This window comes from Macaca mulatta, chromosome 1 (genome assembly GCF_049350105.2).
Source record: "Macaca mulatta isolate MMU2019108-1 chromosome 1, T2T-MMU8v2.0, whole genome shotgun sequence".
NCBI lineage: Eukaryota > Metazoa > Chordata > Mammalia > Primates > Cercopithecidae > Macaca > Macaca mulatta.
In genome coordinates this window covers 44,366,807-44,391,930 of record NC_133406.1, presented here as the reverse complement: position 1 = coordinate 44,391,930, position 25,124 = coordinate 44,366,807, and the positions used below count along the sequence as shown (strand labels likewise).

Sequence of the window (25,124 nt, the reverse complement as noted above, 5' to 3'; positions counted from 1 at the left end):
GTGGTGTACAACTATTATTCTCCAAATGCAAACACCCACAATAAACTCATATTCTTTTTTGCTTGTTTGTTTTTTGTTTTTGAGATGGAGTCTGGCTCTGTCGCCCAGGCTGGAGTGAAGAACCAAGCACATTGTAAGTACTCAGTAAGCCTAAGTGAATGAAAGAATGAACAAAAGACAGAAGGAAGATGAAAATGCAAAATAATTTAAAAGGAAGAGGCATACGTCCTAAAGTTGCCAAATTTAGCTAACAAAATACAGGATGCCTGGTTTAATTTGAATTTCAGATAATCAACAAATAATTATTTAGTGTATGTCCTAAATGCTGCAAGAATTATATATAAATTATTCATATACATATTTAAAATTAAAATCTAACTGGGTATTCTGTATTTTATCTGGTAATCCCAACACCACCAAATCTACATAAAATATTGCAAAACTACCAGGAAGTTGTTAAAATGTGGAGTGTAGACCACGTGCTGTGAAAACTACATAAGGAGCTGGTGCAATCCAAATAGTAACGTAAAACAAATAGAATAAAGTATACACAAAGAAAACTTCCATTTTTACATAAGCAAGTGGATGACTAAGAAAACCAAGGGCTAAGGGGAATGGTGTGTGTCCAAGGGAAAGGCTTGGAAGCAATGTTAAAAAGTCTGTGTCCCAATCTCAGCTCTGTTGAGAAATTTTGAGCAAAAATGACAGAATTATCTTCTTTGTTCTTCCCTTTCTATAGAGTAAAATAACTGAAGATTCTCTATATATCGACATGCTCTATGAATTTGTAGTTTTTTTAAGCTCATCATCATTCATCCATAAAGCACGTTTCTAGAAGAGACACATTTAATTGGTATTGCGATGACAATAAACATAGTTATGTGACTAAACAAGAAAAATAATGTCACTGAATGTATAGTTAAGTGTATTTTTATTTGGGATGAATTTAAAAATAGATACTGACTTTATAACAATTAGAATTTCATTATAGTTAATATAATAGTTAATATACTATATAACATAGTGAATCCTGTTGGGATTACTGGCATATAATCAGACATACCTCATATCCTAGAGTTTGATGCCATAAACATAACACAAAATATAATGAGTTTGCATTAATCTTGTTTAAACAACAGAGGTCATTTTTGCTTCTGCAATTCCTTTTAAGGGGTCAAGCAACAAATAGAAACAACAATACCAAAACAACAACAAAATCCAAAGCTATATCCTAAATTTCACAAGTATGTTCTAGGTATGATGCTGAAACAAAAGGCAGTAGAAAGTGTTTTTGGAAATATCCCATTTAAGTTTTTACTGCATCTAATCAAAATGTCCTTGGCCATAAATGATTGAGGAATGACATTTGGACATTAAGGAAAAGATGATGGTGTGGCGAAATAGAAAAATTTAAGATGACAGAATTATCACCAAAAAATTATTGTGTATTGATTGGTCACCAAAGCAAATTTAACTTTAAATCTATAACAGGCATGGAACTGAAGACCAAAGAGGATTATTCTTGAGGATCTGGCTAAGTGACAAACCTGAAAGTGACAAGGTTCTTGCTGGGCAGCTTTAAGAAATTTACCTAACCTTTCTGAGAACTGGAGAGACAGTTCCAATAGCCTAGTGAACACTACAGGCTGGCTTACTCAAACCCTGTGTTGCACTAGGGAGTCACGCTAAGGAATGTGTTTGCCGGATTCCCTTGCAGCTCCAGTTCTACTGAGACCTGGCCTCTGCCACAGATGAACACTCACATAAGATCTGAAAAAGAAAATGAGAGAGAAGCTACATTTCCGCTATTTCTCCTGCCAAGCACAGTTGCCAAGACATTTGTGGGGATGATTCTGAAGCGGTTTTTGAATCATTCCCGAAAGCTCAGCCTAAAGCTTGCTCCCAGAAGGTTTGGAACAATTTTATAAGCACCCAATTCCCTTCTTTAAATCCCTCTCAGAAAATAGGAAATAGTTTCCAAATTTCTGCAACTGAACTGTGAGCAGTACAGAGAAGATCTAAAGTCTCCCTCAATATTTATTTTTTATTTTTTATTTTCTATTTTTTGAGACAGAGCTTTACTTTGTGGCCCAGGCTGGAGTGCAGTGGCGCAATCTTGGCTCACTACAATGTCTGCCTCCCAGGTTCAAGCAGTTCTCGTGTTTCAGCCTCCTGAGTAGCTGGGATCACAGGGGTGCACCACCATGAACAGCTGCCTTTTATTTTATTTTATTTTATTTTTGTATTTTTTTAGTAGAGACAGGGTTTCACCATGTTGCCCAGGCTGGTCTCGAACTCTTGAGCTCGGGTAATCTGCCCGTTTCCGCCTCCCAAAGTGCTAGGATTACAGAAGTGAGCCACTGCTCCCCAGCCGTCCTCCTCAATATTTTAATGAAAATTTTCTATACTGACATGTCTAGGCCATTTCCTATCCAATATAAATTTTTCTTAAAAAAAAAAATCCAGGCCAGCTACAGTGACTCACACCTATAGTCCCAGCACATTGGGAGGCCAAAGTAGGAGGATCACTTGAGCCCAGGAGTTTGAGACCAGCTTGAGCAACACGGCAAAAACCTGTCTCTACAAAAACTACAAAAGTTAGCTGGGTATGGTGGTGTGCACCTGTAGTCCCAGCTACTCAGGAAGCTGAGGCAGGAGGATTGCTTCAGGTCGGAATTTAAGGATGCAGTGAGCCATGATTGTGCCACTGTACTACAGCCTGGGCGACTAGGTGAGACCCTGTCTCAAAAATACAAACAAACAACAAAAAATAACCCTAGTCATTTGAAGCCCTTCACACATTAAATGCAGGTTGTAATAACTGAGAATACATGAGTAAATGTTAACAATAATTAAAATGCTTCTCTCCAGAGAAGGAATAAAGATCTCCGGCCTTAGCTCCTACTGATGATATTTTGTGCACTTACCTGCTACAGCTGCATCCAGTTCATCATCATCAAAGGAGTCCTGTGTGGCAAAGTCACTCAAAGGAGACAGTGGATAAGATGTATTGAGATTCAAGCCCAGCATGAAGTTGTGTACCTTCCCAGCACGTCCTTCTCTGGTATTGAATAAAGCTGAATCACTCACGAAGGCCATTATCATACGATGAATCCAACTTGCTTGATTATCACTTTGATAGTCCCTTCCAGCATCTTCATTTTCAGTGCCTGGAGAAAAAGAAAAGTTCACTATACAGACTCCAAAATGCATGTTTAAAAAGGGATCTTTGGGCCAGGCAAGGTGGCTCATGCCTGTAATCCCAGCACTTTGGGAGTCCAAGGCAGGCGAATCATGAGGTCGAGAGATAGAGACCATCCTGGCCAACAAGGTGAAATCCCATCTCTACTAAAAATACAAAAATTAGCTGGGCATGGTGGCAAGCACCTGTAGTCCCAGCTACTCAGGAGGCTGAGGCAGGAGAATCGCTGGAACCCGGAGGAGTCCAGGTGAGCCAATCACTTGAGGAGGAGGTTGCAGTGAGCCGATATCGCACCACTGCACTCCAGCCTGGCAACAGAGCAAGACTCTGTCTGACCAAAAAAATAAAAAATAAAAAAAAGGGATCTTCTCTGGATAATTAAATGTTAAAATTAACAATGAAGCTCTATGTTTGGTTTAACATGTTTATTTGCCTAGATTAATATTGCAGTTAATCATTTTTGTTCTTAAGTTGTTCTTAGTTCACCTTTTACCTATAGTGCATGTAAAGGGTGTATTCTTGCCAGTGCCACTTGGTCTATGCTCAGATTTCCGGGTAAATTTCGTTCATTTTCCCCCTTTCCTTCTTTCCTGAATTGTTTTCTTCCTTTTCTCTGGCTTCAAGTGCATGCACTTGCATGCACACATATAACTTACACACAGAAAATCCACAGTGGTTAGTTCTATCCTCTACATTTCTTAAGTTACCTTAAGAAATTTTATCCTGTTTAACAAACATTCAGGATTTCTGTAAAATGAGGAGTAAGAGCTAAAGGATTCAACATATATTTGCTACTAAATAAACACCCTTATGACCTATTGATCTTATGACCTGGCATTTCATCCTTGTTTATAAAGTTTGGGGATTTAAAAGCCTTTAATTTAAACAAATGCCTAAACATTTTAAAATTCAGCAATCACCCCAAAGAAGCAGTTTTAAATGGCTTTTTCCTTAAAACCTATGCATACATCATTTCTCCTGGGAAACTATGTTGTATGGTCATTTATAGCATTGGCTCCAGAATCAGACTCCTTGAATGCCAACCCTCTCTCCAGTATTTGCTAGTTACTTTCCCCTTCTCTTCCTTCATTTCCTCATTGATAAACCTCCTAAAGTTGTGAGAATTAACTGTGTTTATGCATCTATGTAATGTTCTTAGAAAAGTGCCTGGCTCATATTAAATTCTTAATAAACACTAGCTAGTAGCAGAAACAGTTGTAGCAGCAGCAGCAGAAGCATCATCATCATCAGTCTTATTTATTCATAATCAAAATCAAAGAACAATTTATGGTAGTGTATAACTTCACCTGCCTAAACCTCATTTTTTCTGATTTCTGGGAACCCTGTATGTAAATATTCACGCATTTATAAAACTGTGTGTGTATGTGTGTGTGGCTCTGTGTGTGTGTGTGTGTTGAGATAAAGAGAAAAAAAAGAGATTCTATAGTCAGCTTCATAATATCCAATAAATATAAACTAAACATACATAAAACCATCATAAATAAATATTTTTTATTATACTTTAAGTTCTAGGGTACATGTGCACAACATGCAGGTTTGATACATAGGTAATACATGTGTCATGTTGGTTTGCTGCACCCATCAACTCATCATTTCCATTAGGTATTTCTCCTAATGCTATTCCTCCACCAGTGCCTCACCCCCCACAACAGACCCCAGTGTGTGCTGTTCCCCGCCCTGCGTCCAAGTGTTCTATTGTTCAATTCCCACCTATGAATGAGAACATACGGTGTTTGGTTTTCTGTCTTTGTGATAGTTTGCTGAGAATGATCGTTTCCAGCTTCATGTATGTCCCTGCAAAGGACACGAACTCATCCTTTTTTATGGCTGCATAGTATTCCATGGTATATAAGTGCCACATTTTCTTAATCCAGTCTATCACTGATGGACATTTGGGTTGGTTCCAAGTCTTTGCTATTGTGAATAGTGCCACAATAAACATACGTGTGCATGTGTCTTTATAGTAGCATGATTTATAATCCTTATCTTCACAGTTATTTGTTTAACTGAGCTGAGTATATGAAGAGATCTTTCATTCAGTAACCAATCCAGATGACTATATAGTCACCAAAAACAAATACACTATTTTCTACTCCTACACTTTTCTAATGCCAAACAGGGCAAAAAATGTCTTTTACTAGAACAATCCAGGCTTTAAAGTGAATGACTTCTATCTCCAGTTACACAGGATATAAATGAGATACACAATTATTTCCAAAGATTTTGGGGCTATGGCTTCTTACTTTTCTTCTTATTATCCAATAAGCCCCCACTTCCATACCAGGATACCTTTGATAATGGCATCACTTGTAGGACAAAACCAACAGTCAACATATAAATGATACTTATTGCTTACTGGTCATAACAGTAATAGTACATTTCCATTTGCATCACCCTTTACAACTTAAAGCCCTTTTGTCTGCATTTGCTAATTTAATGACTGCAACGATTCTGTGAGAGAAGGTAATGGCTCCAGGATAGGTTTGAAGAAACTAAAGATGAAAATACCTAAAACTTTGCTCAAAATCATTTGACTACACACGAGAGTCTCAGGACAATAAAAGGATAAGCCACAGATTGAAATAAATTATTTTCAACGGACATATTTGATTAAAAACATGTAATACAAAACATACAAAGAACACTTAAAACTCAATAATAAGAAAACAACCCCAATCCAAAAATGGGCCAGAGGCCTGAACTGATACCTCATCAAAAAATATATACAGATGGCAAATATGCATATGAGAAGATGCTTCAAGTTAAATATCATTTGAGAAATGCAAAGTAAAACAATAAAAAGATACTACTGCATACCTGTTAGAATGACCAATATCCAAAGCATAGATAATACCAAATGTTTAAAAGATGTGGAGCAACAAGAACTCTCATTCATGGCTGGTAGGGAATGCAAAATGGTACAGCCACTTTGGAAGACCGTTTGACAGTTTCTTACAAAACTAAATATACTATTACCATATGATCCACAATTGTGCTCCATCGTATTCACCCAAATAAATTGAAAAATCTATGTCTACACCAAACTGTGAACATAGATTTTTCTAGCAGTTTTATCCATAATGTCCAAAACTTGAAAGCAAAGTTCAAGTTTTCTAAGTTCACCTTCTTCAGTAGGTGAATGAATAACTAAATGGTGGCACAACCAGACAGTGGAATATTATTCAGTGCTTAAAAAAAAATAATAAGCTATGAAGCCAAGAAAAAACATAGAGGGACTTTAAATGTACACTACTAAGTGAAAGATCTGAAAAGTCTACATCATTGTTTGATTCTGACTATAAGACATTCTGGAAAAGGCAAAGCAATAGAGAGAGAGTAAAATGATTAGTGCTTGTTAGGGGTAGGGGGAGTGGGGGACAGGCAGGAGACAGGATTTTTAGAGCAGTGAAACTAGTGTGTGTGTGACATGTATAATGATGAATATATGTCATTACATATTTGTCAAAACCCATAGAATATATACCAACAGTTGAGTCCTAATGTAAACTATGGATTTTGACTAATAATAATGTCAACTTAAGTTCATCAGTTGTCACAAATGTACCACTCTGGTGTGGAATGTTTATAGTGGGGGAGGTGATGGGGAGATGGAAGGTAGACAGGGGACATATGACATATGGTAATTCTATACTTTGGGCTCAGTTTTGCTTTGAGCCTAAAACTGCTCTAAAAACTCTATGTAAAAGAGAAAATATAAATACTAAGAGCCGAAAAGAAAACCTTAACCACATACTAAATAGCATGCTGAAAGCAAGGCTGTTCCTAAAACCAAAGCAGCCATATTCAACAGTCCTTGAATTTCTCAGTCTTAAGACTCAGCTAGTACTGTAGGGGTTATCAAATGTACTGACCATCTATAGAAATACTTAATAATGGAGAAACTGTTATTCTATCTCCTCAGTAGCCCCTAAATCAATACACAAATAATTCTAGCGATGCTAGGCATATGATATCTATCCCCTTTACAATGGCTAGCTTCCTTCATTAAAAGGAAATTCAAAACAAACAGAACTTCAACAACTAAAATATATATATCAATTTTAAATTTTAAAAATGAAGGAGCCAGGATGAAGACTTGCTTGCTTCCAGGCCAGGGTTCTTTTGGGGTTCCTGAGTAATGATCAGGGCTGCTGGCCATTATTTGATTAGGCAGATCATGGGCTGCATAACGCAGCAGGACAGGGGGGCAAATCAGGGCTGAACCCAGCTTGCACTCATCTAGCCAAGCCTTGTGCCCAGGTGAAAGCGTTGGCTGCCCAGGGAAGGAATCATCTTTTTTAATGTTTGCAAGACACCACACACTAGCCAAGCCATGGCCTTGTGCAGCTACATTCTCCAGAGAAGGCAGCTTTTCTCTAATTCACACAAACACAGCTTCTGAGGAAGTAACAGCTCAGCTATGAAAAAAGAATTTTAATTTTAGTAATAATTAAGCAAGGATAAAACAGGCTCTTCCATGCCTAGTGGAATTAATTAAGTTTTGGACCAGAAAGCATCTAATATCTTCTAAAATCTAGATGATCATATTGAAACTGTAATAGGACAGATACATCCAGTTCTTATAAAGTCTTCTGTTTGTTTTCTTTTCTTTTTGTTTTTGTTTGTTTGTTGGCTCTTTTTAAACTATTTTTATAAATAGCTATCTCAAAACACTGTGTCAAAATAATCTATTTTACCACAAAACATTCAAAACAAATATGACCTTCATACTTGTTGCCAGTCTGATCCTCACGTTATCTCTGCCCCAAGTCCATCATCGACTATCATGATCCACACCAAACTGAAAACTACCTTGCCAAAATGTAAAAGGGCTCATTTATACTACCGAATAATATACGCAACAAGTTCTTGATACTTTTAGCCCGCTTCATCACCAATCCCTTCTCAAGAAAGGGGGTGTAGCCAGTGGAATAAGGGTCAGAAATGGAGTGAGAATACAATTTTTCATGTTACTTAATAACAGAATTCTAGAAGACAAAATTTTAATTTTTAAAGCTATCTAAAAAGGTTCCCAAATCACAGTAACCATGCTGAGAAGCCCAGTGCTCTATCTACCATCTCAGATCTGTTCATTTGTTCAACTTATAGTGTTCTTAAGGTATTAAAACAAAACGAATTAGGGATATATATGTGCCGCCTACTTTGTTAGACATGCAACATGCAATCCTCTCTCTCAATAGAAAACTACAATTTTATCACTTCCGTGTCTGAAGTGGAGATTACCATCAGCATCTTGAGTGAGAAAATCAGACAAAGTGTTCATATCCTTTCCTCATGGATCTCGGCCAGAGAAGTTCCTGGCTCACTCACCTTTGGGTTCGTGTGATTCATCATCACTGTCCGAACTATCATTACTCACAATATGCTTTGTTGTAATATTTTCTGTGAAAAGAAAACAAAAAAATTGAAGCACTTCAGGTGTCAAAATTAACAATTAAATGTATTATAAAGAAGTAATCTGAGCAAAACCACAGAGTGAGATCTACTAGCTCTACTAGTATAAATTTAAATCCATTTAATAATTCTAGATTTATTAGATTTAATTATGTTTTCAGATTTCTCACTGGAAATAAAACTTCCTGGCACATGAAAAATTAGTTTATATTTATTAATTCATGATTTAAAGAGGATAATTTTTATGTTTATCATAATTCTGAAAAAAATAACAACTTGATTATAGGAAGCTCCTTGTTATACCAAAAAATATGCCTTTTTCTTTATTAGATATTTGTAAGTGGTGTTTATGAAGATAAAGGATAAAACCAAAATCTACAGGTGAGTTACAAAACAGCTTTCTTAAAATGAATGAAAGATACTAACATAAATTATCTTTTGACTTTCAATAATATTTAAAATTATCAGTTGAAATTCATCTTTTGGTGTCAAGAATTTTGTCCTTCCTGCAGAACATCTTAAGAGAACAGTTATAAAAACTAAAATAACAGCTAGAAATCCTTAAGGCAAAGACGGCAGTAAAATCTAGCACAATAACTAGTTATCTTTCTTCTTTTTTTTTTTAAACAGTTACCCAGGCTGGCCTGCAGTGGCATGATCTTTGCTCACTTCAACCTCTGCCTCTGGGCTCAAGCAACCCTTTCACCTTAGCCTCCTGATATCTGGGACTATAGGCATAGGCCGTCATACTTGGCTAACTAAAAAAAAAAAAAAAAAAAAAAAATTGTAGAAATGAAGTTTCACTCTATTGCCTAGACTGGTCTCAAACTCCTGGACTCAAGTGATCCTCCTGCCTTGAACTCCCAAAGAGCTGGGATTACAGGTGTGAGCCACCGTGCCCAGCCTAGTTTTTTTTTTTTTTTTTTCCAAGTAAAATGTGCATGAATGAGCAATAGTAGGTAATGGAAGGGTTAATAAATGCTTAAGGCAATGGATTGACATTTATTTTTTAAGTTTTTACTGGCATAATTATACATAAGAAATTTGATAAAATGTTCACAAGCTAATATTATTAGTTTCATTTCACGACTATCATCAATAGTAATTTTGTTACATGGGGGTGTGGGAGATGTTAAGAAATTATCTATCCCAGGTGCCATATACATTAGGTGTGTTTCTAGTCCTACATGTATTTTCTTTTCCTTCCTCAAGCATTTTCTTTCTTTCTATTGCTCTTCTTTTCCTTCCTTCCTTTCTTTATCTTTCTTTTCTTTCTTTCCCTCTCTTCTTTCCTTCTTTTTCTTCTTTCTTTCTTCTTTCTTTCTTTCCTTTCTTTCTTTCTGCCACATATGATAGTTTAAGAAAATAGTTCAGCAAAATACTGTCTTATTTGTAAGGAAGACTTCATGATATGAATAGCTAACTATTCTGAATTTACATATTTTCCATCCTAGCATAATGTACAACTCCATCTCTCAAAAGTGTAAATTTTTCACATTTATTCAAAACTCCTTAGAGAGTAAATAATTTCTTTCAGAGTTACCTGATTGTAGCCCAATTTACCTTAAAGTCTTTCTTCAGAAGGAAGAAAACAAAAAAGCAAAAATCATCTCTGAACACTCCTTTAGGAGGTAGACTTCAGTCAGCCAAAGGATACAGTAGTCACTAGGAGTCCTCAGAGTCCTCTCGGTCACCTCTCTGGTTTCATTTCTGGAAATCCTTACTTAATCTGAGGTAACATGCTTCCTGCCGACTGGCGGATCACACATACACGATATTCCTCCTCGGTCTGACACACAGTCCGAGTCAATAAGCTGCCAGACTGCTGGCCTCTAAGGAAACTTCTCAACAAAGAACCTTCTCAAAACTACCTAGTATAAACCTCCTCCTTTTCCTTGGCTTTTAGCCACTGTCTCACCCACATTCGGATATGTTATTTCAGTCCTATTCTCTTCCTGCCTTAAGAAGAAAGAAACAACAAACCCTAGGTTATCTGGATTATTCAACAGAGGGGCACAGGAAGCAGGCCTCAATATGTGATCTTCTCTTTCTTCTTTTTTTTTTTATTTTTTAAATCTTCACATAATTTAGAGAGAGAATTTGTTATTTCCACGAAGAGTTGGGAACAGGACATTCATCTGGGATGTAATGTTCATTAAAAGAAATCAAGTAAGATCATTTTATCATTATACACGTTGCCTTGCAGTTACTGTAAAGAGAATGTGCCCCATGGTAAATGTCACAGCAGGCTCATGAGTGCCACCTACCTTGTCTACTCATTAACTGGGTGATGATCAGAGGACAGAAAGTAAACAAGCACAAGGTGCCTTATTTCTGTGTTTGTTTTTATTTTTATTTTAAAATCTTTGGCTCCAATGAAATTATAAGATAACTTTTCCATTATTCATTAAGAACTAATCAAAAATACAAATGACACTGTTGAAAATATTATGAACTACAGGAGTTTACCACACTAAATACAAATACTAAATAAATTATCAAATAACTAAAAATCAATTCTTGTAGGAGCAGTGGTAATACTGCTTATAAGCCAACTTACTGTTCCAATTAATGTTACAATTTTATTCTCTTTTGCATGTAAACTTAATGGAATCAACTGATGTTGCCTGGGATAACCAAGGACAGTTTGTTTAAAATTTCTGCAGTAAACTTTTTGTATGCAAGCATTCTTCAAGTAAATTAATTATTTACAAAGTCATCAGTGTTATTCTGTCACCTTCTCTGTTCTCAGATAGATCTGTGCTACTTCCCAGACAGAGAAGAGATAGTAGGTAGTTGTGCTGATAGCCTATCGGGCACTTCTCCCAGGTCCCTGCTGTTATGGCTCCAAATTCAGATTTAGCATGCCACCATTTATTTATGCTATCAGTCCAAACAGTCAAAACAAAAATTAATGTTGATTAAAATACAGGTGGCAAGGCTTTTGGAAGAAATTGAATGTACATTTTTTGTTTGCTTAAATTAAATTTATTAATTTAAGAAAACATGTTTCGATGGTATTCTTATAATGAATGAAAATCACTGGTCCCCAATTGAGATTGTCTACTTTCTCAGGTTTTGTAAATATTCATAATTTATTATAGGCTAATGGGTTAGATTTATTGAAAATCATTAGTTTAAGTGTACTGGGGTGATTTGATTTTTTTTCCTTCTTTTGGGTATAGATTAGTATAAGATGCTAACAGAATTCTGGTGAGTTAATGTTTAAAGGTTAAATAAACTGTGACAAGCATAAACTTCAGTGTTACATTGCGTTTAGCTGTTGGTGAATCTAATCTTTAAAAAGCTACTCTTATTTGGTAAAAAGGGGATTTTCTAATAAAAATAGTATGTTTAGCAGTATAATGCAAAAAATGAATAGAGATGTGTTCTATTAAAAATGACTCAGGAATCAATGATTTTTATGAGTTTTATAACCTTAGTGTGAAAATAATACTTAAGAAGTACCTTACATAATATTTTTTAGGAAATATTTAGATTGATTCACCAAATTATTAATAAATTTAGAATGACTGAAATATTTACAAAGATTTAATATTTTCTCCAAAAATGTTAATAAAATTTATCAATGTAGCAAGATTTGTATCAATGTAAGCATATCTTTAGGATACCTAATTCTTCCTCCATTGTGCAGCCTCTACTTTGTGAACCAGAAACGCCCAAAACTCTGTTGAACAATATGGAAAAGGCACTGCCCCAGACACCTAAAATAAAGCAGAAACGGAAAATAACTTAAAATGTACCAGGTTTCAAAATAGTCAAACAAATCAGTGATATATTTTTATTTTGATCACTTACCCATTAAGAAATGCAAGGGGTTTTCTTCATACTTCTTAACAACTGTTCCCATAAAAAATTTGCTTCCAAATAAGTCAGGAGCCATAAAAGTACCATATTTAGCCATGCCAATTTCATATGGACTAAATTCAACCCAATCTGAAAGCATTTTAAAAACAAGGCAATCCATTAACAGGAAAATGCTACAGCATGGTATGCACAGTTAATGATCACTCTAATAATGTCATGCTTATTCTCATGCACTTATTTAAAATATCAAAATGAAAACATTAGCCAAATGTCCATTATGTATATGACATTGTGTGGAAGTTGGGGGAAAAACGCTTAGAGGTGAATAAGACAAGACGATACAAAAAGATCCCTTCTAATTTGCAGAAATTAGATACATTTTACTATTTAAAAACTCAGATGTCTTTTTGAAGTCAGTTTTCATTCTACAGAACAGAAAACTGAAAACTGCTAACTAGATATAAATTTCATGGCGCAGACAGAAGAAATTAAACTCTTTTTAACAATCCAAACCGTCTATTAAAATGAAATAAAATGTTTTCTAACATTTACCTTTTCTTCACCTTCACTTTAATTTTACTTACTAACCGTCTATTCTAACTCCACAAGATTGCAATACCAAGTTTTTAGGTTGAATGTCTTAGAAAAACATGGTAATAGTGCCAGAGACGTATACTGTCTAAGAGCGGGGGCTCTGGAGCCGGACTGTCTGGGATCAAATCCCATTCTGCTGCTTATGAACTGTGCTTACTGACTTGGTATTATTCTCTCTCTGTCTTAGGTCCCTAATCTATAAAATGTGAATAAAATCAGTAGATAGTGTGTAGGATTGTTTTGAAGATCCACTGAGTTAAGAAATGTAAGGAGCTTAGAAGAGGACATAGCACACTTTTAATTGCTCAATAAATAGTAGCCACTTTATGTTTCATGTATTCCCACGGGTATAACTATGTCTAATAATCATCTGCATCTTAATGTCTTCAGCAAGAACTCCTGGTTTCTGATTCCCATTTTCTACACTTGCAACTCCTTCATTCTTCTTCTTGTTGGTAAATGGTACTATTATTCATGCCACTACTCACTTTAGGATTACCCTTGATGGTAATCTTTCCCTTATAGCTTACATGAGAAAAATAAAGTGCTGCAGGCACTATCACCAGGTATGTTTAGAACCTGGTCACTTATCCATTTGTCCACCATGACCATACTGATACAAATTGCTGTATTCTCTCCCTCTCCTGGTCCTCCACAATAGTCTCCTAAAATGCTTCTACTCTGTTCACCTATTATCTTTTTGATATCCCATAGCCAGAATAAACCTTTAAAAATATAAATCACAGCACACCAGTGTCATCTGAAAGCTTCCCATTACACTGAAAATAAAAACAGGGCTTACAAGGTTCCATCCTGGCCTAGATCGCACTGCCTGTGAGATGTGACCACATCTCCTAACAATGTTCTATCACAGTTTGTCTTGCGTATCCCACTTCACTTCAGCCGCACAGCACAGGTCTTCTTACTGTTCCTCAAAGAAGTCAAGCTCATTCCCACTTCAGCATCTTACACTTGCTATTCCCTTCTGCAGTTCTAATGCTTGCTCCTACTTAATCTTTATTTTAGGGTCTTTGCTGATGGTCCATTACAAAATCCCAACATCATCCACCCCTGCCCAACTCATAGTTCTCTGTCCCACTTCATTTTTTTCTAGCTTTTCTCTTTCTGAAATTGTAATATGTCTGTAATATCTTATCCAACAAAACAAAATCCAAACAATTCCAAAATTCGTAAGCTTTTTTGTTACTCATTTGGTGGTAAAATCTGATCTGAATTCATTTAGTGAGAAATCAGTCTTGAATGTCAGTGGGGACTCTTATAATTCATTTATCCCACTTGATGTGGATATTTACATATCCTACTGGAGAAATATCACTGTTTGATTGTAAGAACCCACTGGGGTATTAGGTAATACACAATATGAGTACCTTTATATCTCTAAAATCCAAACATTTTGAATTCTAAAACACATGTCACCAAAGGTTTGGAAAAGGAATTGTGGATCTATATTTATTGTTTGTTCAATGGTAGGTCACAACATCCTCCTTTCGTGAAGGAAGAGATGAAATCACAACTTTAATAACATTGTAATTCATTATATGTTAAAGGCAAATGGTACCTACACTACATCAGAAAGTGGTGTGATTTACAATGATTTACATGGAATTCGTGAGACATGACTAGCAATAAATCAGAGGTTGTTAGGAAAATTCCTGTATTCATACAAGTAATTTCCTATCTCTCAATTTCACAGCCCTATCATGGGAACTGAAGCATAACAACTTCCTGGTTCCTACTTTTCTAGCGATCTCTTCTTGATTAGTGCTGTGGCCTGGGCACACAGTAACTACAGGCATTCTCAAAAGCTAAGAGGAGCCCTGCACCCCTCACTGAAGAACTCACAGTGTTAGTTTTCAACTAATTCTCTCCTGCTGGTGACTCTACGTTTTGACTCCAACCTCTCTCTTGCACCTCCATGTACTTCCAACTTCCTTTGGGGCCCTTACACTCAGATATTCTGTCATCTCCTCCCTCCTCCCACTACCCTTACCTAGATAAGAACTCATCACCCTTCTTCCCAGGCCAGCTTACCTATTTCAGTAAACCATGCTATCACTCTATCAAATCCATCATTGCTTCACACCGATGACTTTTAGGCCTCTCATATCCATCTATTCTTTTCTTATCAGTATGTCCCTAGTTCCAGGGCCTTATCACAAAAGCACAATGATATCTCTGCTTCCAGTTCCATTCCTTTCCATTCTGTTTTCATTGGTCACCAAAGTACCTTTTTCAAAAACACTAAATAAATAATTTTATTGCCCTGCACAAAAGCGTTAACTATTTCCCATTATCATAAAAATCAAATAAAAATATTTCTGTCTGGAATTAAAATCATTCCATAACTGGGGACTAATGGTGCCTCCAAATACAACACCTTTTCTTCACCAATGTGTGCATAAGTCCTAGACTAGTTTTTTTTTTTTTTTCTTAAGTGATTCCCAAAACATAACTCTGACTTCCCTTCTGAACATTTTCTCATATTGTTTCCACACAAAGATGTCTTTTTACCTGTACTTGATAGATCCTTCTACATTCAACTTAAATCCAAGTTTCATCACTTTCATAAAGCCTTTCTTATGACTATACTAAATCTCTAAGATATCTCACCTTTATGTCAGGTCTACACACATATGTCAGGTCTAGGTATATTATAGGAATTTTTCCATGCTTTATTTTTGTCTCTTTCAATAGGATTATAACTTTCTTGAGGAAAAGTACTATATTTGTACTCCTATAGTGCCGGGCAAAACATTTAGCATGATGTTTCATAACATGCTAAGTTCATAACCATAAGTTGTAATCCATAAATGCAGTTTATTCACCAATGGAAATTTTTAAATGAATGTTTTAAGTCCTTTCTGCAATGTGATGTAGTAGAGGATTCAAGAATTTCTAACAGTTTAAACACCAATGTTTATTTGTTGAAAATTTCCAAGAAATTTCTAAATGAAAGGTGTTTAAAATTATTCCAAGATGGAAGGAAAATATTACCCAGTATTGTTGAAGTAAAATTGTTAATAAAACTTCTATAAGCTAATTTGATTATTTGACTCTTAAAACTATAATTCAGAGACTACCTCAACTTTTTCTTCTACATAGCCACTTTCAATCTAAGCATATATTAGAAGAATAAATTACAGACATGTCTCTATTCTTTTTTCCTCAATAACTCAAGTAAAGCTACTTGAACCCTCAAGACATGAACTTTAAGATGTCTTATCTGGGTACAAGATTCACATAATTAATGTTTAATGATTTTGTCTAAATCTGTTGGAAGACACAGCTCAAACCTCCTTATCACAGAAGCTTAACAATGAAGGTTAATGGTGCACCACTCATCTCAGTAGCAGTGTTGCAGTTAGGCAGATGTCAAACTCAGACACATCCAGATCCAAAGACTAACTGGATGTAAAACAGCTTTTTTTTCAGTCTAAAAGAACTCAAAATATCCACTCACCCAAATATTATTTATTCTTTAATTATTTTAGTTAGGTTTTCTTTGAAAATAGCTATTGACTAAAACTTCAGAATAAAATATAACCACTGTGAAAAGTTCAGAACAATCGTGACAATAAAAATAAAACTATTATATTTATATGTCTCTTTACAGTTTTCAGTCTCATCTACTGCATATTTCATATTATTGCCTTAATAGCTCTGGAAGATACATCTTAGGGTTAATATGTTTTTTAAATAAGCAGGAAAATAAGAATCAGAGATTACATGGCTAGCCTGAGGTATTCAGCTTGGAAGTATTGTAAGACAAGCCTTCTAAATTAGAATGTAGTGCTCTTTTGACCATATCATAATTCTTCCTGGGTGAAGGATGATTTATTTGGCCATGCAAAAATCTGACTAGCGTGCAAGTGTTATATACCAACCAATTCCAAAAATTTCAAAACTCCCCAAGATAATAGCTATGGGGAGAAAGCTATTTCATTATGGTGCTTACTTTTCTTACATAATAAAGCCTTAACTCTCTACTATGAACTCCATTATAGCCCAAGATGAGTGGTTCCCTGTTGCTGTTGATCATACCAGATTTATCCTTGACCCCTACTACACGCCCCCCTCCACAATCCAATAATTAAATGTGCCTTTCATATTCAAATCCTTTTTTTTTATTATTATACTTTAAGTTCTAGGGTACATGTGCACAATGTGCACGTTTTTTACATATGTATACTATTCATCTTTAAGATCTAGACCTCTGACTTTTCTTACACAGCTTTCATAGAACATTCAAAATTGTTAAAATGTACTGGGAACTTGTTATTAGGGCCTACCATTGTTTTGTGTACTTTGTCTCATTTTTTGGCAAAACATTGTGAGAAGTCTCATCTTCATTCAACAGATGAGAAAACTGGGTCTAACAGAGGTTATATAACTTGGTCAAAATGACAGTGTATAGTAACAGCTCTATACTCTCTTGTGCCTTAACTTCTTTAATACTTACTGCAAATTTTCCAAACATTTGCAAGGGTAGGGACAATATATTGTGGTGAAGAAAAAGGAGCTCTTCCTTAGCGCCTGGCAGACTATAATCCATATAGTCGGTACTCACTATGTACACATCAGAAGTTAGTATGGTGAAATAAAAAGAATAAAGGATTTTTGAAACCAGTTCTCAGAACTGCTCATTACTTTCTAAGCAGCAATGTGCAAATTATTTAATCTTTATGAGGTTTTGTTTTTCCTTCTGTTAAAGAGAGCTAAAAATACCTACTCCCTGGTTGTAGGAAATATGGAATAAAACAGCAAATGCGATAAGTGCCTTCTGAACCATAAGCACGACAAACATTTTAGCCAATATTTTAATAAACATTTGAATGAATGGATCCCATGTGTGCTAATTTTTGTAAACTATTCAAAATTTTTGTCTGAGAGGCAGTTGAGAGAAAATTGAAAATTACAAAAGGATTCTGGATATATATCTGCTAATTACACACCATGCATGATGATTTTTTAAGCTCATGGTGTGTCCGAAGTCACTCAGATAGCTTTCCTAAAAGTAGGATGAAGCCCACCAGCCACAGTCAGAAATGCCATTGTGCTGCAGACTAACACTGACACAGCCCTCCCAAAAGTATGCTATTGTGCCCCACCCCCCCATTGTTTTTTTTTTTTTTTTTTTTGAGACGGAGTCTCGCTCTGTGGCCCAGGCTGGAGTGCAGCGGCACCATCTTGGCTCACTGTAAGCTCTGCCTCCCGAGTTCATGCCATTCTCCTGCCTCAGCCTCCTGAATAGTGTTGTGCACTTTTACAGTATCCAAGACGCAAAGCTTGAGAGGAAACAAGTGTTCACTCCTGAGATTTTAACAAAATGGGGCAGTTGTTCATTAACCACGACAAATACACACAAGAACGTTTTAGGTGCTGAATTATAAAAATTACAACAGCACTTTGAATGGCAAACATACAGTTGGCTCTATATACCCATGAGTTCAGCAAATTCTATCAACTGCAGATCAAAAATATTTCAAAAAAAAATTCCAGAAAATGTAACGTTGTTGACATGTACTACGTTTGATCTGTACTAAACACGTGCAGACTTTTGTTCCTTGTAATTATTCCCTAAACAATATAACAACTATTTACCTAGCATTTACACTGTATTAGGTATTGTAAATAACCTAGAGATGATTTAAAGTATGCAGAAGAATGTGTGTAGGTTACTTGCAAATACTGTGCCATTTTGCATATGGGGGTCCTGGAACCAATCCCCCATGAGTACCAAGGGACAACTGTGGATCATATTACCCAATTAATGAAAAGATAACCAACAAGTAAGATAATTTGCACTACCTAAAAGCAACAGGCATATTATTTTGTCAAAAGTTACTGAGGAATGGGTAATTAAAATTGAGTTATTGATTGTATCCATGATTTTTATTTTATTACAGTAAATGAAAATACATTAGTTACTAGTTTCATGGAATATTCTCTACAACCAGAAAATCATCTCACTTAATATTTTCTTATATTTTCACAGTCTTGTGTTACAGAAAATACATTAAAATAAACAACTGAAATTGCTTATGACCTTCCTCTAAAGAAAACCACGGGAAACTGCAATTCAGAGGTTCCAGGAAGTGCTCTGAGAAAGGAAACAGCATACCTGCAAACATTAGCTCTGAAACGTCAGGTTTGACATGAAGACAGGTGAAAAGAGGTAAAGGGCATTGTGCAGTATTGACTTTTTCCTTCAAACTACTCAGGGTAGTATTCATTCTCTGTTCACAGAAGAAAGAAAAAGATGACTTTAAATTTATAAATGGATAAAGGAAGAATGCTATTCAAAATAGTGCTTCCAATCAAAATCTTATAATTTTATAATAAAAATAACTCTTATTACTTCTAGAAATTACTAGGTCCTGAATGAACAACAAAAAATAAGCTCTATGGAAGTAACTATCTTCATTTAAAAAATCATCATAACTCTAGAGACTACATCTACATCTGAACTGGAGAATGAATTAGCAACTGTGGAGCCTGGAAGACACTTAGCCCCTGGACCCCCTGTCACAGGCTCTCCTCTGCTTCATCTTCAAGGAAATATCAATTTACTCATGTATGAAGCGAGTCTGTTCTATGATCCCTTCCTTTCTTGACTCTGTTCAGGCAAACTTCATTCTTCCTCATCTAAAAATGTTACCATTCTTGGAGGGAACGGGCAGTTAAGGGTTAAAATGTGAATTTTCCTTTTTTTTTTTTTTTTTTTTTTTCCCAGAGAAAAGTAATACAAAAGCATTTCCTCACACATTCAAAACCTTTACATGATTGGAATGAATTAGTAAGCACTAGTTGAAAGGTAGAAGAATTATAATCTCTGGTGGGGAGAATGGGCTTAGTACACATAGTTGGACGAATAAGTAGAGTCCAGTGACTTCTATAAAATGTATTACGTTTTCTTTTATTTAAAATATAATATTATAATATGTCCTGTCTACTTGTTATAAAAGTAATGTAGACTAAACTGTAACTTACATTATGAATTAGTGTTTCTCCTATTAACATCCCAAAGATATCAGTAAAGGTGACAGGTTGTCCAGAGCTTTTCTTCTTCCATAAAGACTCAACATATCTTTTAACTTTCTGTGGTGTGAGAAGTAAAAGGGGGTTGTGGCTAACATTTTTCATTAGTTCTTCATTAATCTCCTCTGGCCCTTTCTCTGGAAAATCAGGGTGAGAATACAAGGTTGACATGTACCTATACAGAAAACAAAACACAATCAGTAAAGACAAAGGGCATGACACAGCAGTCTCCAAAGAAAGTAGGCACACTCTGTAAATAAAGCATGGTGGATATATTTGGTTCACTTCATTATCTGATTGCAGATATTAAAACATTTAAGAAAAGAATGTGTTAATCAGAAAGGAGTTGGTCTACCATGAAGGCAAAGTAAAAAAGGGGTGTCAGAGGAAACACTGAACTTTCATCCACAGTCTAAGAGAGAGGGTGCCCTACTAGGCCTACTGTCCATTATCTAGTGTGTCAGGAATGGGTTATCTCTATCAGACTGTTAGAGACTGATGACAGAGCACATCTGAGTCATGTAAATGAACTGACTTGTCTGGCTACAAGACTAGTCAAGGAATCTGATCATCTAAATTTCTATGATGATTATCTACAGGTAGAAAATGTGTTGTCCCAACTATTGTAAATTCTTAATTCCCTTAACAAATTTTTTTTTCCTTAATTATCCATTGGCCAACTAGACAAAAATCTCAAACCCTGTCAGCTGTAGGTCTCTAAATTTCTGAACATATGAATCTGAAGGCAAAATCCTAAAGAGAAATAAGGTCTTTAAAGTAAATGCTTTCTTATGAAGCCTCTTGGCTGCCAGCCATTTGGCCACTTCTGGTAAAACTGGAAATCACCATGAACATTGATATTTGATATCTAGATAATAAATACTCAGTTGTGGTGCTCCTGCCTGTGAACCAACACCTCTAGTATGGTGGATCTCATGCTGACTATTAATTACTCATTTTCTTATCTGTTTCCCTCAATAAATTGTGTCCTCCTCCTTCATGAAATAAATTTTGTTTATTCATCTTTTTTAGCCTCAGTGACTAGTTAATGTCTGGCATATTACAAGCACAGCTTAGGAAACTCACATAACAAAATAAAAATAGAATATGTAAACACTCCATCACTTCATCCAACCAAGGAGAAAATAGCACATGTTTTAATCTCTTATTTCCTTGGGATTCAAATCAAAATGTCTATTATAATGGTTATCATACCTTCGAGGGGAGAAAACTAATTCTTGTTAGGCCCCAACTATATTCTGGACACTGTGTTGGTTAATTGTTCATAAGCTGTTGTCTTGAAGACTCACAATGGCTTTCAAATATTCTATTTTAATTATCAGGAAAGAGAGCATTGGGAAATTTAAATAACATGCTCATACTCCCCAGTTTATAACAGCAGAACTGGAATTCACAATTTGTCCTCTCCCTGATAGGCTTTTTTTTTTAGTCTATTATACAAGACTTCAGTTTTTAGAGACCAAACTATTCCCATTTCACAATAAATTATAATTCCTTATTAGGTTTGAGTTCCTTGGAAACAAACTGAGAATAATTATCAGTTAATAAATGGAGAGTAACAGACCCACAATGGAATACATGTGCAGAAAAAAAAAAAACTTAAAAAAATTTTTATACAACAAATTGAATTTGAAACAGTTTCCTCAACATGTGGTAATGATAAATCAAATGGACTTGCTCAACTCAACTTAGTATAATCACCAAATATCTATAAAAATGCAGCTTTGAATACTTGAAAGACACACAGTTCATTTATTCCTATAGTTATTCCAAAGTCTACCATGTGATTTATCCAAATCAACAAAGATATGATATTCTGGACCTTCTCATACTTTTAATAAATGCACAATATGCTCTCTGAAGGTTGAGGTAATCTGGTGTATTCTCACTCTCTCTTTCTCTCTTTCTCTCTTCCCCTCTCATGAAGCAGTTGGCTTGGAAATACAAACCCTGGTGAGAAACTGAAAAACCTAGAATACTTCAACAATTAGCATTGGGTTAATGGTCTCTGCTTGTTCAGTATTTATGACACATATTCCTTAGAATTCACAAGCTGAGTTGGATAATCTTTTCATGGTGTCCCCGCAGTTACATCTGAGTGAAACTATCTCAAAAAGTAAAAAAATAAAACATACAAGTATCACCCCAATTTTTAACTCTATAGTTAAGCCTTACTTTTCATCTCTTTACCAATAATGTTTCCCAATTATGCCAGTCAATTTTCAAAAAGACAGTAGCTTAGACATAGCAGGGCCTCTATAAATTAGTTAATTAATGAAAGAAAGGGTCTTAGGTTTATTTACATAAAAATCTGGAAATATTTGCCTCGAGTTTTTCAACATATTTATATGATAAGACACCTCATTCTTTTTATCTAAATGCATTTTAGATTGTGTGACACTTTAAATCTAAATCATGCCAGAGAGGAAGCGATGCTCAATTCAATCCCTGTCTCCAAATCAAATGGTCAATGTTTTAAAATATCAGTAGCTAACCACCGGACTTGCTGAATCCGAACCTTCACGGGTAAACATTTAGGGTGAAACATTTAGAATTTTTGTGCTTAAAAAGTGCAGAAGTGATTCTCATCTGCAACTAAGATTTGGAATGACTTGAGAGACTCTCAACATCTGTTAAGCAAATTTCTTAAAACCCTTTAAAAACCCCTAAATTAATTTTCCCATAAAATGCAGTTACTTAACACATTTCTTCATTTAGTGATTAAGCAACTGTGACCTAAGGAAAGTCAGGCACTGTGCTAGGTAAGAGAGATTCATTAGGGAACAAGACAAGCTGAGTCCTTAAACAACAAATTTTCTCTAACACATATCTTGACCTTTGATCCTGTCACACCTTATATGACAATTTTTGTTATTGTTTCTTTTTTCATTGTTTCAAGAATTTTTCATACTGTTAAACTGAAAGTTCTCACTCTCAAAAACTATTTTAGTTGGTTCAATAAATTGGACCATGTTGTCTACAGATGCTGAGCTGCTCTCACTTCTTTTTAGATGATAATACTGTACAAATTTGGCAGTCAACATCCAATAGCCCCTTACCATGCTATAAAAGAACAGCTGAGGAAGAAAGCTGTACTAATCCTGAGTAAAAGAAAACAGGATTACTGTCCTGGTTTTTTAGTTCACTTATTTCAGGTCTCCAGGTTGGCTAATATTTACATTTAATGAATCACAACTATCATCCAAAATTAATTTCAGAAGTAATTACCATAAAGGTAGTAGCAGGTATAAGGGAAGCTTTGTCCTACCTAAAATTCTCTTTTGTGATCACAGGAAACTTTCTGGGAGGTCCAGGGCTTCTCCAGATATTTCCGTATTACCTCACTTATACCAAATAATGGCCATGTATCAGCAGAATATAAAAGGTTACACAACATAGAAGTGTAATGTGTTTTTCCAAGTCTTTCCGAATTCCTTCCTTTGAACTTTTTACCTTCTCACCTGTACTTTTTAAGAGAGAACTGTGAGCATGAATCATTCTGACCACTTTTTCTTCTGGTAAGAGAGCATCTCTTCTTTCACTGGTTAACACCTTCACCTGTGCTTTCTATCTTGTGTCCTGTCTCTGCCGGAGTCTTTTTCTATCTATGATCCTTCTATTTCTTTATCTTCCATCTATCCCTCTACATTATTTTCTACACCTCAGACATCTACAAAAATGCTCAACTCTCTTAAGTTCTGAAAAAAAATAATAAAAACCCTTCCCTGGGCCCTATGTTCCCTTCAAACAATGACTGAGCTCCTTTCTTCCCTTTCCAAACAAAGTACTTGAAATAATAGATGGCTTTTATGAGGTTCACATGCCTATTTTTTGTGCTTTCATGTTTTATTCACTTATTTTTTACAATCTCATGCTCAAAAGTATCTTTTTTTTTTTTTTTTTTGAGATGGAATTTCTCTCTTGTTGCCCACGCTGGTGCAATCTTGGTTCACTGCAACCTCCGCTTCCCGGGTTCAAGTGATTCTCCTGCCTCAGCCTCCCAAGTAGCTGAGATTACAGGCATGCACCACCATGCCCAGCTAAATTTTTTGTATTTTTAGTAGAGACGGGTTTTCTCCATATTGGTCAGGCTGGTCTGGAACTCCCGACCTCAGATGATCCACCCGCTTTGGCCTCCCAAAGTGCTGGAATTACAGGCATGAACCACCACACCCAGCCCCCAAAAGTATCTTTTAATTACTCTTACTAGTGGTTCCTGCTAAAACAACTAACCAAACCCAATCCTTTGCTAAGCTTTTACAGATTTTCAACATTATTAAAACATCCATTCCTTCCTGAAGCATCCTTCCCTCTAGATCCCATCTTTTACTTGATTCTCCTCTATGACAGGTTATTTGCAGTCTCTATTAGGGTTTTATTTTCTTTTTATCTATGAAGTTTTGGAGTGTTACAGGGTTCCATGAATTAAATTCTTGGTGGTAATAGATAAAATGGTAGAAGTTGGTGGAATTACCTAGGGAGAACATATTGATATAACAGACCAAAAGAGAAGCCCTGAGGGAAAGCCCACATTAAGGAGAGAAACTGTGGAAGTGGTAGGGACAATATATGGAGGAGGGACCAATCAGAGAGGATGAAATAAAACCAAAAAGGCATGATAGGAACAATTAGAAAAAAGGACAAATCAATGTGTGAAATGTCTCAATATCCAATCCCTCCCTCACCAACCCCACATACCCTGAGAAGTCAAGGAAAATAAGAACTTTGCAAATTAAGTGGTCTATGAGTGAAAATTTATTACAAGGAATGAGCAACCTTTTAAGGAAATGAAATAAAAAGGGAAACGCTGATCTTTAAGGAAATAAGACTGTGAAAGATAGAGTAGAAGTATACATATGTGTGTGTGTATGTGTGTGCACATTTAAAGTCCTTTTAATTACTATATATATGTGTGTGTGTGTGTATATATATATATATATATATATATATATATATATAAATGTGTGTGCACCCCTTAAAATCC

The 25,124-nt window shown here is 35.5% G+C and overlaps 1 protein-coding gene across 2 annotated transcripts in view; it reads right to left on the bottom strand.

The window, feature by feature from the left end:
- Positions 1-25,124, bottom strand: part of PLA2G4A (phospholipase A2 group IVA) — a 147,960-nt gene that overhangs the window by 28,867 nt on the left and 93,969 nt on the right. For both annotated transcript variants that reach the window (XM_015121794.3, XM_015121786.3), the window contains 6 exons: positions 20,072-20,294; positions 19,203-19,317; positions 12,458-12,595; positions 12,271-12,363; positions 8,555-8,626; positions 2,928-3,170 (listed from right to left, as the gene is read on the bottom strand). In XM_015121794.3, the coding sequence (XP_014977280.1) occupies positions 2,928-3,170; positions 8,555-8,626; positions 12,271-12,363; positions 12,458-12,595; positions 19,203-19,317; positions 20,072-20,294 (884 nt within the window). The remainder of the gene's footprint in view (positions 1-2,927; positions 3,171-8,554; positions 8,627-12,270; positions 12,364-12,457; positions 12,596-19,202; positions 19,318-20,071; positions 20,295-25,124) is intronic.